Source organism: Artemia sp. Qi Xiang Cuo, chromosome 17 (genome assembly GCF_049724085.1).
Source record: "Artemia sp. Qi Xiang Cuo chromosome 17, ASM4972408v1, whole genome shotgun sequence".
NCBI classification, from domain to species: Eukaryota; Metazoa; Arthropoda; class Branchiopoda; order Anostraca; family Artemiidae; genus Artemia; species Artemia sp. Qi Xiang Cuo.
The window spans coordinates 36,092,217-36,108,962 of NC_142810.1; the positions used below are offsets into that span (position 1 = coordinate 36,092,217).

The window sequence follows — 16,746 nt, forward strand, 5'->3', positions numbered from 1 at the left end:
CTAAAAACTCTTATTTTTAAATGGGGAATCTTACTTTAGATTCAACCTTTTCCTCCTGTGATTGCTCAAAAAAGAACCTAGAAAAGAAAAGAAAATTAATCAAATACTAGAGACACTACTTATTAAATAGCAAAACTTACTTACCTTAGATTTAACTTTTTCTTCCAGTAATTGCTCAAAAAAGAACCTAGAAAAAAGAAAATCAATGAGATGCTAAACACTCTTATTTTTAAATGGGAAATATTACTTAGCAAAACATACTTACCTTGGATTCAACTTTTGCCTCCTGTGGTTTCTCAAAAAGAACCTAGATAAGAAGAGAAAATTAATCAAATACTAAAGACACCACTTTTTAAATAGCAAAACTTATTTTAGATTCAACTTTTTCCTTCTGTGGTTGCTCAAAAAGAACCTAGAAAAGAAAAGAAAATTAATCAAATACTAAAGACACAACTTTTAAAAAGCAGAACTTACTTCCCTTAGATTCAACTTTTCTTCTGTAGTAGCTCAAAAAAGAACCTAGAAAAAAAGAAAATTAATGAAATACTTAACAGTCTTATTTTTAAATGGGAAATCTTACTTGAGATTCAACATTTTCTCTTGTGGTTGCTCAAAAAAGAACCTAGAAAATAAAAGAAAATTAATTAAATACTACAAGACACCTTTTTTTTAAACGGTACATATTACTTTCTTCCATTGGTATTCAATAAAAAGTGTTTTTTATTGAATTAATGAAATAGCAAAGACACTTATTTTTAAATAATAAATCGGACTTACTTGAGATTCAACTTTTTCTTCTAATAATGGCTAAAAAAAAGACACTTTTTTTAAAGAGAAAATCTCACTTGCTTGAGATTCATATTTTTCTCCAATAATGGCCAAAAAAGAACCTAGAAATGAGAATAAAATTCAAATACAAAAGACACTACTTTTTAAATAGCAAAACTTACTTACCTTAGAAGCAACTTTTTCCTTCTGTGATTGCTCGAAAAAGAACCTACAAAAGAAAAGAAACTTAATGAAAGGCTAAAGACACTTATTTTGAATTTGAAACCTTACTTTCTTAAGATTCAACTTTTCCCCCTCAAAAATGGCTGAAAAAAGAAACTAGAAAAGAAAAGTAATCAAATACTAAAGACACTACTTTTTAAATAGCAAAACTTACTTACCTGAGATTCAACTTTTTCCTCCTTTGGATGCTCAGAAACAACCTAGAAAAGAAAAGAAAATTAATCATATAGTAAAGACACCTGTCTTAAATAAAATATCTCACTTACCTGAAAAAAAAACAGTGTCCTACAGTTTAAAAAAAGCCTAGAAAAGAAAAGAAAATTAATGAAGCACTAAAGACACTTACTTATAAATAGAAAATCTCACTTACTTGAGATTCAACTTTTTCTCTAATAATGGCTCAAAAAAGAACCTAGAAAAGAAAAGAAAATTAATGAAATACTAAAGATACTTACTTGTAAATGGGAAATCTTACTTACTTGAGATTCAACCTTTTTCTTAAATAATGGCTCAAAAAAGAACCTAGAAAACAAAAGAAAATTAATCAAATACAAAAGACACTTATTAAATAGCAAAACTTACTTACCTTAGATTTACCTTTTTCCTCTAATAATGGCTCAAAAAAGAACCTGGAAAAGAAATGAAAAATAATCAAATAATAAAGACACTACTTTCAAATAGTGAACCTCACTTACCTTAGATTTAACTTCTTCGTTAAAAAAAGAACGTAGAAATGAAAATAGCAACTAAAAACACTATTTTTTAATAGCAAAACTCACTTACCTTAGATTCATGTGTTTCCTCCTGTGGCTGCTAAAAAAAAGAACCTAGAAAATAAAAGAAACTTAATGAAGTTCTAAAGATTCTTGTTTTTAAATTTGAAACCATACTTCCTTGAGATTCAACTTTTTACCCCAATAACGGCTGAAAAAAGAACCTAGAAAATAAAAGAAAATTAAATCAAATGCTAAGCCACTTATTTTTAAATATCAATTCTTACTTACCTTATATTCAACTTTTTCCTCCAGTGGCTGCTCAAAAAAACAAAACTAGAAAAGAAAAAAAGTAATTAAAGGCTAAAGACACCTATTTATAAATAGGAAATCTTTCTTATCTGAGATTCAACTTTTTCCTCCAATGATGGTGCAAAAAGAACCAAAAAAAAAAAAATTTTGCCTCCATCTGTGCCCCGAAAATAATCTACAAATAATCAAAATTAATCAAGTGCTAAAAAAAGCAAAACTTACTTACCTGAGATTCAACTTGTATCTCCAATGGTGGCTCAAAGAAACAACCCGAAAAGAAAATAGAATTAATCAAATCCCAAAGGTATTTATATTTAATAGCAAAATTTACATGAATATTCAAATTTTTCCTCCAATGGTGCATCGGTAAAGAACCTAAAATAGAAAAGTTTAAATAGAAAATGGAAAAAATAGAAAAGTTAACTTACCTCAGATCCAAAATTATCCTCCAAAGAAAAAAGAAATTAGTCCAACGCACAAGAATGCCGTCTTTAAATGGTCAAAGTTATTTACCTGACATTCAAGAGCACTTTTTTTTTGTCTTATCTTACTTTTCTTTCTTCTAAAACCTTTAGAAGACTAACAGTGTGTTTTCACTTTGTGTGCACAGAACACAGACACAGACTAACACAGAATGACGTCACTTTTGTTGTTGCATTACGACATCACGAGAACCGCATTTATAACTGCGTTTTCTACCTGCTATGTAATTTTAAAATTTTTGATCAGATTTTTGTTTTCTACAGTCCTTGTCTTAACATTTCACTTAAACAATACGAAAAATGTTTTGAAATAGTCAAAAAATATTTAGCTGAGATTCTACATCTTGGAATGGTATCTCAAAAAAGGACCTAGAAAAAGAAAAAAAATTGTAAAACACGCGAGAAAGTTATTTTTCAACGGAAAGCCTCTCTACCCGACTTCCAACTTGATAGTGCCTTGAATTTAAATTTGTGGAAATAAAATAAAATTCGTCAAGCCAAGTAGTCTATAAAATTCGTCAAGTCAAGTAGTCTGTAAAATTCGTCAAGTCAAGTAGTCTATAAAATTCGTCAAGTCAAGTAGTCTATAAAATTCGTCAAGTCAAGTAGTCTATAAAATTCGTCAAGTCAAGTAGTCTGTAAAATTCGTCAAGTCAAGTAGTCTATAAAATTCCTCAAGTCAAGTAGTGTATAAAATTTGTCAAAATAGTCAAGAAATTCTTTTTGAATAGTAAAACAAACGTCTGTTTGAAATCTCAATTTTTCCTCCTAGGTGTCTTGGGAAAAAACTGTTAAACAAAAATAAAATTGTCAATTACTAAAGATAGTTGCAATTGCAAAAGTTACTTCTCTGAGACTTTTAATAATGCCTCGAAAAGAATCTTGGGAAAAACAATAAAATTGACCAAATACTCACTGCAATAACAACACTTATTTACCTGATAATAGACTTTTATAATATGTTTAACGTTAGGTAAGTAAATCTTCACTATTTCTGAACTACTCTGTTCAGTAAAAGGTACTGGCTTAAGCTTCCACTTTTTTCTCCAATGGTGTCATGCAAAAGAACCCATAAAAAGAGAAAAAAAACGGCAAATACTCGACAAACTTATATTGAAATAGCAAAGGTTACTTAACCCTCAAATTTTCCTCTTATGTACGATAATGATCAAAATAGAATAGTCAAAGGCTTAAAAAAGTTCTGAAAAAGTATTTAGAAGCTATTTAATACGATTTTTTTTTCTCTATTGTGGCTTCGAAAAAGATACAAGAATAACTTTTTAAATAGTCAATAAAATTGTTTTAAACATTCAAAAGTACCTGTCTGGGATAAAAAATTTTCCTACAATTTAATTACTACAAATAGCCGAGAAAAAAATACCAGTGGAATACTTGAGAAAATTATACTATAAATGTATCTTGTTATTTTTGAAGGGCTGAGGATAAGAAAAACCATTAAGGTGATCTTCAGTTACTTTTTATGTAACTACTTCATTTTGCTTTGAAGTTCTTATAAGTACTAAGAGTATGTGCGTATTGCATATGAATATATGCTCAACCTGACGTCATTTCAGTTTTGATGATGACGTCACGATTGAAAAACTTGTTTGTTTCACGCTATCAATTTAAAACCTGTATAGTGTTTTTCCTATTTTTGAATAAAAATGAACAAATTAATTTTCTAATAAACAATAAAGAATAGTTTATTGTTTCTCTAAGGCTAGTAATAAGTGAAGATGAAAAGGAGACGTTGGATAACGAAAAGATTGATTAGATGGACAACTTCACTTACCTTGGTAGTAATATTAATAAATACAGTGGGAGCAGAGAAGATGTTACAAGGCAAGATCTTTTATTGACAAAATACATGATAAATAATTTTCTAAACTGATCAAAGGGGAGTAGGGCTCGATGTGTCGGCCATAAACAAAGATAAGAATATGCCGAAATAACCAATAAAAGATATAAAAAAAAATAAACGTACAAAAACAATAAGAATTCCAAATAGGGATAGGTCCTTTTATTAGACAGTGAAACGAAAATATAAAACAAAGACTTTAAATATTTCGATGACACAATCGGTCATCATCATCAGTAGAGCTACTGATGTAACTCTACTGATCAGTAGAGTAACTCTACTGATGATGATGACCGACTGTGTCATATAAATATTTAGAGTCTTTGTTTTATATTTTCGTTTCACTGTCTAATAAAAGGACCTATCCCTATTTGGAATTCTTATTGTTTTCGTCATAGAAAAGGCAGTGTGGTCATGGAGAATAATAGTAATAAACGTACAATGTAGGAGATAACCGAGGAAGCGACCCCAGTGCGAGAACACCACAACAAAATTCATGCTAATATATATTATTCATCAATCCTAACATCCAGACAAAGAACCATTTTTGAAATATATTTTGTCAAAGAAAATGGGCTCTTGAAACTTGGGAACATTTCTACTAAAATTAAGTTTATTTACGATATGAGGAATCTGGTATCTGATTGAGAATCTACCTCTTTGTGACTTAACTGGGGGAAGGCGATACTTCTTGGAGCGGACATAATGGGCAGGAGAAATGGCAGTCTCAATTATACCCAAATTATGGAAATAATTTGTTGACGATTGGATATCATAATACCACATTGCTGTATGCAGGTCTTTCAGTTGTTTGTGATTAAGTATATTGAGAAAAACATAAAGTTTGGGTTTCAGAGAGATTTTGAAGCCTCATTGGGCGATGAACAAAAGTACCCAGAATTTTAATTGCCTTATTTTGAACTATCTGAAGAGGTTGCAGATGGACCATAAATGTGTTGAGATAGATTACAGGGCAATAATTAAGATATGATTCAATTAGAGAATGGTATAAAATTTTAAGGATGGAAAAAGAAAATACATGTTCCAATCTAAGAAGACAGCCTAAGTTATGGGCAAGTTTCAATCTCAAATAATCAAAATCCTTACGGAAAGATGAAAGCTCATCGAGAATAATCGCAAGGTAACGAAATAATTTTACTCTTTTTATCCTACTTTGGATTACAATTAACTCATCTATGGTAATTTTATTTACTGCCCGCTGTGACCGCCCAAAAATCATGAATTCAGTTTTAGAAAAATTCGGAGCCAGGTAGTTACATGCAAACCATTTATTCAAAGATTTCATTGCTGTCACCATTTTCTCAACCAACAAAGATGGGGTTTTAGCTTTTACTATTACCGCTGTATCATCTGCAAAAATTACTTCTAAGCTACTATCTTGGTGTAAACATCTTGGAAGATCATTTATATAAATCAAAAATAGTAATGGCCCTAATACTGATCTCTGTGGGACTTCAATATCATCAATAGCAATATGGCTTGACAGATGCCCATTTATTTCTACATGAATTTTTCGACCATGCAGTAAGATTTTGTTACCTCTAATACCTGTGTTATTAATTTTCTCCAGCAACATTTTTAGGGTTTAGCGTATCAAATGCCTTTTTTATATCATAGAAAAGAGTAGACACATGATTATCATCATTTAGTGAATCATTAATGTCTAAAATTGACGCAGCAATAGCTTGTTCAGTAGAATGACCTGACCTGAATCCGAACTGATTTTTAGTAAATGAATTCCTTTCTATCAAAATACGAAACAAATTTTTTTAAGTAATGTTTTCTAGAACTTTAGGTATTGGGGAAAGAATAGCTATTGGGCGATAGTTGCCTATAACTGTATTATCACCTTTACTATGAATTGGAAAAATTCGTGCAGATTTCCTTTCTTCTGGAAAGATCCTTGACGATACAGATGCATTTAAAATATGAAGTAACGGGACATGGATTACACAAGCAAGCTCTTTCGGAATATTTGTGGAGAGCCCATTCAGACCTAGGGAATTACCACTTTTTAAATTCGTAATTACTTTCTGGAACTCACCGAAAGTAACAGGGGTCAGGAACATACTAGAATTTTCAGAGGACGGGAGATATTTTTTCTGTGAATAAAACCGAGATTCTGGGAAATTCAGTTCAACAATAGTACTAATATGAGAAAAGTAATTACAAAAATGATCGGCAACCATATCCTTCCCCTTCAATTCAACACCATTTTCATTTATAATCACTTCAGGGTTTGGTGTCTTAGTATTGTTTCCAATTTTTTCCTTGATTAATTTCCATGTAGTCCGAGGTGAATCAAATTTTTTAAATGAATTTTCATAATAAGTTTGTTCACTTGTTCTAACAATTTTATCCAGCAAATTTAATAATTTTTGAATCGCTGTACATTATAAACTGAGTACATTATGACATATATTATGTACATTTTGTTCATTATGAGCTGATGTTAAAAGTAGAATAGCCAAGGCTCAGGGTGTTTTTTCACACTTAAAAAAGGTTTGAAAGAGTAGGAAGATAAGTATGCGAACCAAGATTAGCATATTGGAAGCTACAGTGATGACAGTGGTCAAATATGGTTCTGAAGCATGGGCGCTCCGAGAAGCGGACGAGGATTTGCTAGACGAAGCTTGTTCTTGGTACCCGGCTGACTGACCGTATTTCAAACAGTAGGCTGTACGAAAAGTGTGGTTCAACCCTACTTTCTAGGGTTATAATGAGAGAAAGGTTGAGATGGCTGGAACACGTTCTGCGGATTAAGGATCACAGATTATCGAATATTGTCCTTTTTGGTCAATTGTCTTGGGCTAAACCGAAATGAGGTCGTCCGCGGTTGGGGTGGGAGGATGTCACAAAGAAAAATTTAAAGAAAATGGGAAATTTCTATGTGATGTAAAGAGGGAGGCTTTGAATAGATTAGAATGGAGGAGAGTGCGTAGCTGCGTTGGCCTCAGGTTGCTTGGTGCTGCGGCGAGTTGTTATTAGTAGTAGTAGTAGTAGTGTTTTTTCTTTGTTGTAGAGTATATTATGAATTGGTGTTATTTATTTATTTGCTGCTTGTTGATACTTATTTGTCTGGTGTATGTATTAATTATCATTTCGAGTGTTTTTTATTGTTGTTGTTTTTTTCGGTTTATTACTCCATTTTTAAGGCGATTCGAATCTCTTCTGTGTAATAACGGAATCTGGGAGCGTAATTATCTTATTCCGTAAGAAAACTAAATTTGGAGATCTTCTGTCATTTCGCAGATTTTTCTGCTCTATTGAATGGTCTATTTCTGCAATATGTACTGGGACATTGTTGCTATACTAATCGATGCGTCAGCACCTTTCCTGAGAGCGAAATTAACCTACAAGCAAAATTAGCCTATCCTGAAAATTCGTTTTCCATGTATAATTAGCAACCGTAATAGTAAAAATTAAGCTGTTACAATTTCATTTACTGGATTATAGAGTGTTCGAAAAGGAGCGTTCAAAATCTTTAATCGTTTTTTTCTCCGGATGAATTTTCGAGTGTGGGACAATTTTGCTCTGGGGTCGTGCTCTGTTCTAACAACCAATGGTGGACATAATGAACCTTAAATAGATAGAAGTATAAGGGTAAATGTCTTTTAATAAAATCATTATTTCAGGAACAATAGGTAAAAAATTTCCTAGAAAAAAAAGTAGAAAAATTTTTAATGCAAGATTTCATTTTGTCAAGTATATAAATACAAAACATAAATAAGTGTAAAGAGAATAATGAATACTTTATTACGTGGACTATGGATCGTTCGAAAAGGAATGTTCAAACTTTTTAGTCACGTTTCTCTCCGCACGAGCACGAATAAATTGGATCCTTGTCCGTAAAACTTTTTTCAGAATTTTAGGTCGAGTATTCAGAAACTGAGAATAGAATTAATTATTTGAATAAATTAAGAACTAATTAATTAATTTAATATTTTTACTGATATTTGTGTTTACGTGAGCTAACAGCTGACATTGTTAGCGAGATGTCCAAAAGTTTTTTTTAGAAATTGAAACTTGGCTTTCAGAAACTATTAATGCAAAATTCAGTGAACAGTTTTACCGATAGTTGTATTTTTGCGAGCTACAAAGGATTATTAGCTGATTATGTTAGCGAATTTCTCTTACAAATCGAAACGTTGTTGGAGAATTCGAAGCTTTCTACTCAAAAACTGATAATGCAAAATTCAGTGAAAATTTTTTACTGATATTGCGTTTTTGAGCCAATAAAAGGTCAATTGCTAACATTGTTAGTGGATTTCTTCCGAATTTTTTTTTTCAGAATTTTATGCCTAGTTTTCAGAAACTGATAATACAGAATTCAGCGAACAATTTTACTGATGGCTGTGTTTTCACGAGCTAAAATTTTTAGGTAAATATTGTTAGCGAGTTTCTCTGACAAATGGAGTCGTTGTTGGAGAATTTGAAACTACATTCAAAAACTGATAATGCAGAACTCAGCGAACAATTTTTACTGATAATGTGTTTTCATGAGCTAACAAAAGATCATTTGCTACAATTTTTAACGGATTTTTGGGATTTTGTTCAGAATTTGAAGTCGGGTATTCAGAAACTAGTAAATGCAGAATTCAGTGAACAATTTTACTGATAGATATTTTTTCACGAGCTAACAAAATATTATTTGCTGACACTGTTAGTGGGTTTCTCTAACAAGTCGAAGTTGATGAAGAGTTTGAAACACTGTATTCCAAAACTCATAATGCAGAATTTAGTGAATAATTTTTACTTATTCTAATAATTCTTAACATTAACGCCCATATCTATTCTCAACTAGACCACTCAAATCATCAGCATAATATAGGTCTAGGAGAGGTTCACTTTCCGATGTGATTCTATGCTCTTCCATAGCCTTTGCCTTACTCCATAACGCTAAGTCCATCAAAATGATCCGTATAAATGGTGATAGACTATAGCCGTACCTAACTCCTGATTTTATACGAACCAGCTACTAGCCTCATTTCCTGCCTTAACCCCAGCAATGTTATTCCCGCATAGCTCTAATTGCTTTAATGTGTTTATTTGGTTTGCTTGAATTCTCAGAGAAATGATAGTTTTGACTGGAAATAAATTTATGTATTTAGCAACATGACCTGAATGGCCAAAAGTTTCATAGGCCAACTGATCTCATGTATATTGGCACGGACAGTGCAAAGAGTTTCCAAAATACATGAAAATCGATTTACCCCTCCTCTCTTAATGGGTTGTCCAAACCGTCTGAGCTGTGAAATCTGCTCATTCTGAATAGGTGGGACTCAGTTTTAAGGGACTGTAAATTTACGGGTCCCTATTTCTGAAGAATATGGATTCCAAACAGTACATTGCGCCCACTCAGCATGGATATATGAAAACCCAGCAGAAATGACTCACACTTGTACTTTGGATTTGTAAAGACTGAACACCCAGACTATTTGCCTTAAATGGCATGCAAGAGGGAAAATGAAAAGAAGGGCTTTTATCAGTTTATAAACAACAGCCTAGAATCTTTTGAAATTTTTAGGGCTGTTGCCGTAGCAAAAACTATAAATGGAGACGGATAAAGGAGAAGCATGTCGGCGCAGGGGGTTTGACAATGAACCCAGTAGTAGCATTATTATAATGAACGTTTGATTTTGAATATGCTGAAATTCTTTCAGAAAGGTAATGCTGGAACTTCAATAAACAAAATATAGGAAAGAGTAAATGAGGAAACAAAATGAATATTAAATTGTGATTTGTATAAACTATGAAGTGATTAGTAGAACATTATACTAAAAATACGAAAGATCTCGATAGGTCTTTTTTCTCTTTTCATTCTGGTAAGAAATATATATATATATATATATATATATATATATATATATATATATATATATATATATATATATATATATATATATATATATATATATATATATATATATATATATATATATATATATATATATATATATATATATATATATATATATTGTATTTATTGAGTGTATTTGTTTTCATTTCAATAGATTGCTGGTTGTGCCATTCGCTTGTTGACTGCAGCTATTCTTTTTTTCCACATGTATTGTTATTTATTGATATGGTCTCCATGAAAGGCTTCCAGTCTGGTCGGTAGATTTTTCGTGTTGCAGTAAATCTTATGATGATTTGTTTTTGGTTTTTTTTCTATTTTGTAAAGCCATTGAACTAATGTCAACAATTTTTTTTCTTTTCAGGACCTACCACCCCAGCTATTGTTCATCCATCAAGGCCAGAAAGAGCTTAAAGAATTACATTGGCATCCGCAAGTGCCAGGATTAGTGATAACAACGTCCCTTACTGGTTTCAATGTGTTCAAAACCATTTCTGTATAACAGTACAGATTTAAAGAATAATCTTGTACAGTCTTTTAGTTGGGTAGGAATTTTTCAGTTGTCTGGATTTGAATATGATTCCAGTTAATCTCAAGCTGATCCGTACATACCTGTGGAAGGTGTGTTTGACTTGGAAGCGGTGTACACCTATGAAATATCTTTTCTTTTTCCCGAGGTAGTTGCTCCGTAAGTTCCAAGTGAACTGGAAAAATTTCGTAATATTGTTAGAGAAGAGGAAAATGCCTTCGTAAGCAATTATCATCACATCCTCTTGGCACAAGATAATTGTTCCGTATTTTTCAAGCCGATGGGAGAGAAAAAAAACTACCAATCACTAAGCTGAAAAGCTAGTGGTAGACGATGTGTCGTTGTGACCACAAGTCTACTTTGCGCCTCCAAGTTTACCAATTAAAATAGTTTTAGGATTCTGATTCAAACAAGGTGCAACATGTATGCCCATTTGATAAAATTTAGTTGCGAAAGGGGGTGGAGGAGTGTTGTCTGACAGGGACTACTGACCCATTTTGGTTCTCCAATAATTCAGATCGCAAATTCTTATGTGATCTTGGTTAAAATAAGGGGCCATGCGTCTACCTCACTGCCAGAAACGTGACGGGTGGGTGGTGTTGAAAAGATCTTTACACCGAGTCAGGACTTAATTTGTTTTTGCACCGTGTCATTCCGTAGCCTGCTCTAAACTCGCCTGTATTTCGAGTAGATATTTAACTTGTTTTTGACCAAATTAGAACTTAGCCTATTCATATATTAATTCAAGACTTAACTCGCTTTACTGTCGAGTCAGGACTTAGCTCGTTTTAGATTCCGAGTCAGTCCTCAGCTTGGACTCAGCTCATTTTTGAACCCTGTCTTCTGCAGCTTCATATTAGCTCATTTTTACAATGAGCTTGAGAATCCATGAACAATTTCACTTGAAAGAACATGGAAACTGCCTAGTTTTCTGCTAAAATGGGTTGGTCCTTAAGTGCCCAGTTTGTGCCCTCAATTATGCAAATTTAGATTCTTTTAGAAGTTTCCGGCTATAAAGCACGACAGGCTCACCTATTCTGCTAAAATGTACCGTTGAAGCGGCCAATTAAACAGCCTTGAAAAAATATTAAATAGTATGCGGGCATAAAAAAGCACAGAAGTGAGGGGTTGTTACTTGCCAGTTTGCTTTAAACTCCTTAAAAGGGTACTCGACGTTTTTAATTATGATCGATTGAGCCCCATTAAAACCTTTTTATACCATTCTCCTCTATACGAAGTGGCCGCGGAAAAGAATAGTTTATGGGAAACACAGCGCTGAATCTCATTTTACGTAAATTTGCAATATAGTAATACAAGGTCTTTGTAATAACGAAAACATTTTTTCAAGCAAAAAAAAAAAATATATTAGCAAAAGCAAAATTCATGGCCATGGCAACATTGGCTAACAGAATTATCATTTTTAACTCTGTTGCCAGGTTAGCTTACTTTACACCAAACTGGCTAATTTTGATGGTATCTGGTGCAAACATTTTGGTAACTGGCTTGTGGGTTAAAACTCGGCTAATTTTATTTTCATCTTGTTTATTTATTTATTTATTTTTGTGAACTGCAGTATCGGCAGTAAATACTTTCTTTAGCTGTCACTTCATTACTAGAATCCGGTGCGTTTACGCTTTATAAGAATATTTTACCCTGTAACCTCTATGCTTATGAATAGTCGAAATTACTTATCTTTTGTCTAATCTCTTTGATCAAAGTGCTGAATCGTTTCCAGCAAGAATATTTATGTTCTCAGAAACATGTTGTATAGCTTTACCATCTATCAGTCATGAACGTAATTCTTACTGTTCTAACTGAATTTATAGTGTACGTATTAGCTTTTATTACGCACTAAATCAAGGAATCAAGAGTAGACCGGAACATATTCATATTCTCCTTTGCTTTTTCCCTTTTCTGCAGTCCCGATTAAGCTTGGCATTGCAGCGTTCGCCTATAATAGTCATTTATCCTTAGAATAGTCATGATAAAATACTACCAATTGCTTTTATAAAAGAAGCAGTAAAAAGTTAAACATTAGACTCTGGTAACTTTCCCAGAGATGTGATTTAATTACTAGCTATTAGATAGTCTGAAAAAAAAACTAAATAATGTTACATTTTCATTAAAAGTGAACTTAGACCTGAAACCAGGGGGAAGGCAATTTCTGACATTGGAGGTGGTAAATACTCTAATACTAAAAGAATCAACTGATGTTTCCAAAACGGAATTCTTGTGTATTTACATAGGGATTTACAGCCCAAAGTTGAAAAAAGATAGTGTGTACTGCATTGGGAATAGTCGAAGCACATTCAACCAGAGCTATTATGCTTCACTCAGAACTGTCCAAATTCCTTGCAGAGTACTAAGCACTTCTTAAAAGCCTGATTGGAATCGGCGAAATGCCTGGATGTACCTTTAAGATCTGCTCACATACAAAAGTGCTGAATTTGTTTGTTTGTTTTTTTCTTTTCGGATTGACATTATTTTTCTATTATCAACCAACTTTTTGAGAGAAATGAGTCTAAAAAATAATGCGATAAACAAAATCATCAAACTTCTGTTTATAACATGGGGCCATTCCCAGGCATTACGTGGGGGGGGGGGGTGGGGATGGGATGTAGTGTGTTGTGAGTGACACTTAAAATTCGATGTACAGAAATTCTGTGGATGCAATGAAGTAAGATCTTTCAAAAACTAGAGTTCTGTGCAGAAGAGGGGATGAACTGCGCTGTTAAAGAAATAAGTACAAAAATGACTGCAAAACAAAAATTTAGTAAAATCACTGTTTTTTTAGTCTTGTTTGGGAGTTCACACTGTAAACACCTCTGTTGGATATAGTCTGGATATAATCTCATTATACAGTAAAACTCAATTGTGATTCTTTACGGACTTATCATAATCAACATTTTTGAACTTGAACTTTTGAACTTGGATTATTTATTATTTAGTTATTTGATTACCCTATGGACTTTTATTGAAAATAGTTTCAGAATCGGGACTTGAATTATTTAACAGCCAATTACCTCTGTTCGATATAGTCTGGACATAGTCTCATTATACAGTACTCAATTGTGATTCCCTACAGACTTATCATAATCAACATTTGTGAACTTGAACTTTTGAACTTGGATTATTTATTATTTAGTTAAGGGACTGCAAAGAAAGTCAAGAAAGCATTAAAATATGAACTAAGAAGGTGTGAAGTGGAGGCCATGGATAAAATTGCCGAGGATCTGGAAGATGCAGTTAGATGCCATAATAGTAAAATATTGTACTGGCATGTTAACAAATTGAGAGGGTGTAGTCAATGCGGACTTGGCCCAGTTAAAGACAGGAATGGGGCCGCAATTAGCGATAAGGAAAAAACTCAAGAGAGATGGGCCGAACATTTTGAGAATTTGTTTAACCAAGATAGAGTTGCAGAAAAAGATATAGAGGAAAATGAAAAAGTTTGTGATACCTTGAATGTGAAGGAAGATTTGTTTTGTGAGGAAGAATAAGTAACAGTACCAAAACGATTAAAAAATAATAAGGCTCCAGGTGCTGATAGTGTGGTAATTGGGTTTATTAAATATGGCGGCTCTGAGTTTAGAAATAAGTTACTGAAGATTATGAATATGAGTTTTGAAAACGGTGAGGTACCAAACTATTTTAGGAAAACCTTAATTAAGCCACTTTATAAGAAAGGTGATAAAAGTGAGTGTGGTAATTATCGAGGCATCAGTCTGGTCTCTGAAGGTAGAAAACTACTTGGTAACATGATAATTTTTAGACTGAGAGATGCCGTAAACGAAGTTTTAAGACAAGAACAGTGCGGTTTTAGAAAAGGTAGAGGATGTGTCGACCAAATTTTCACTCTTAGGTTAATAATTGAGAAGTGCCTGAGTTTTCAAACACCTTTGGTCCTCATTTTTCTAGATTATGAGCAAGCGTTCGATTCTTTTGATAGAAGAGCTTTAGTAAAGGTTTTATCCTTGTAAGGTATACTAGACAAATACATTAATGTGATTTGTGCTATGTACGTGTAATGTTTAGGGGTTTTAATCCGTATATTGATCGCACCAACTGCACCATTGAGGCTTAAAGCTGTGAACTTGCATCTTATAAGTTTTCTTATGGCGCCACTTGTAACGCTAATAAGTTTGTCTATTGTGCCATCGAGGACTACGCCGCAGCAATGGGGAGTAAGGTAAATGGGTGGCCATGCCACTCTCAATCTTATAGAGAAAATAAAATATGTAACTACAAAAGTGTAACCTCTCTTCCTCAAATTATCTCCAAATCAGATTCCTTAGGGAGTGCTGCCTATGGAGTACAATTGAACTAATTATCTACTGTGCGATGAGATACAGGCATATAATAAGAACAAACACAAATAGAAAAGTAATAGTTTTATTGAGACTTACATATCAGGTGGACAACAACGTATGTATATGAGCAAGGCTTCACTTCAGTCAGAATAATAATTTCATAATTGCTCGCAGAATGGTAGGAACATAATGTCTGTAATCATAATGCCTGGGTTCTGAATAATAATAATAATGACTGAATGACTTGAAAAATACTTTTCCAACACTATAAGACGCTGGTCTTGATTCTGCGCGCTAAGAGCTATTTCACGATTGGCGCAACTCGTGTGGAGGGCCCGCTACCTTGTAATTATGTTTGCAAACTAAACTCATTATGCTAACTGCCCATCCAATAATTTGTTTTCAATATTTTTGATGATTAAACATTCATACTCCTATGATAACTTAAACTTCCTGTGAACTTTGTATCTCGAGATTTTTTTATTGCCGAGTATCTTCGCGAAATTCAAAACCGTCTCCCTTGATTAGCGCCGATGTTTGGCTGAGACTAAAATGCAGTTTTTCTTTTGCTGATTAAGAATTTAGACTCAAGTTTGAAACGGGATTTAAGCTTCATTAGGGAGAGTTTAATTTATGTCGGAAGTATCCTTAGAAAAAATTTTATTTTTTTTATTTTAAATATATCACATATTACTTACGTTACATATTACCCTTCCCATTATTTAATGACGTCCCGTCATTAGGAGTTGCTTGCCCTTGGGTTTTTGAAATATTCGCGATTTATTTACTATTTGTCATACATAATTTTGATTGAAATTGTGTTATTTTATACTTTTTTTTAGCTTAATCAAGATTGCTTAAAAATTTTCTCTATTACTTTTCTTATTTTATTATATATATCCCTTTCTAAAGTACCTCTACCGGACTAAGATTATCTATGGTTACAGCCTAGCTACTATACTAAAGATTTTTTTTTTCCTACATCTAACACTGATGATTTACATTTCCAACAAGGTTGGGGCTATTCTACTTTTACTATAAAATTTTTTTGAAAATTCACCTTTTACAAGTTTTTTTTGATTTTGCTAACTATAGGATAACTATGCTTCCTATCTACGTTAAATTAATGGGGAAATACATCGATTTTACATAAACTCTGTCTAAGTAACTAGCAATTCATATATATATATGAACGACGTAAAGCATATAATAATATGCTCACTACATTCACTGGTAATCATTAAAACACTTTCACTTGGTTTGTTCGTTATATAGTTCTTATAATGAGTTATCGGATTTGTTAATTTATCAAAACTATTAACATGGGACATGTGTAAATTCACACCTATTTCACCACCTTACGTGTCTCTTAGCCTACTCACTCCTTCTGTTGTAAATTATGGTCCTTCACTCCTTTCGTCTTAGCCAAAAAAATTTAAAACACTTACAATATAGTTTCTCCATAGAACAGTTCGAGCACGGTTATGTTCATCTTGGACGAAACGCTTTCTCTAATTGTCAAACGGGAAATGATAATTCCAGGTACAGGTGTGTGGAATTTTGATATTAGAGTTCATTCTCACATGCTGTTTTTGGATAGTTCATGAGGTGCTTTATCGTTAAGGGGTTGAACACTGGGACTGCGTTGATAAT

The 16,746-nt window shown here is 32.8% G+C and overlaps 1 protein-coding gene across 1 annotated transcript in view; it reads left to right on the top strand.

The window, feature by feature from the left end:
* The window catches only part of l(2)09851 (WD repeat-containing protein 1 l(2)09851), a 100,022-nt gene extending 89,230 nt beyond the window's left edge, over positions 1–10,792 (top strand). Inside the window, exon 9 of the mRNA XM_089103681.1 lies at positions 10,619–10,792. Within this exon, the coding sequence (XP_088959807.1) occupies positions 10,619–10,756 (138 nt within the window). The 3' untranslated portion in view covers positions 10,757–10,792. The remainder of the gene's footprint in view (positions 1–10,618) is intronic.
* The last annotated feature ends 5,954 nt before the right edge of the window (positions 10,793–16,746 follow it).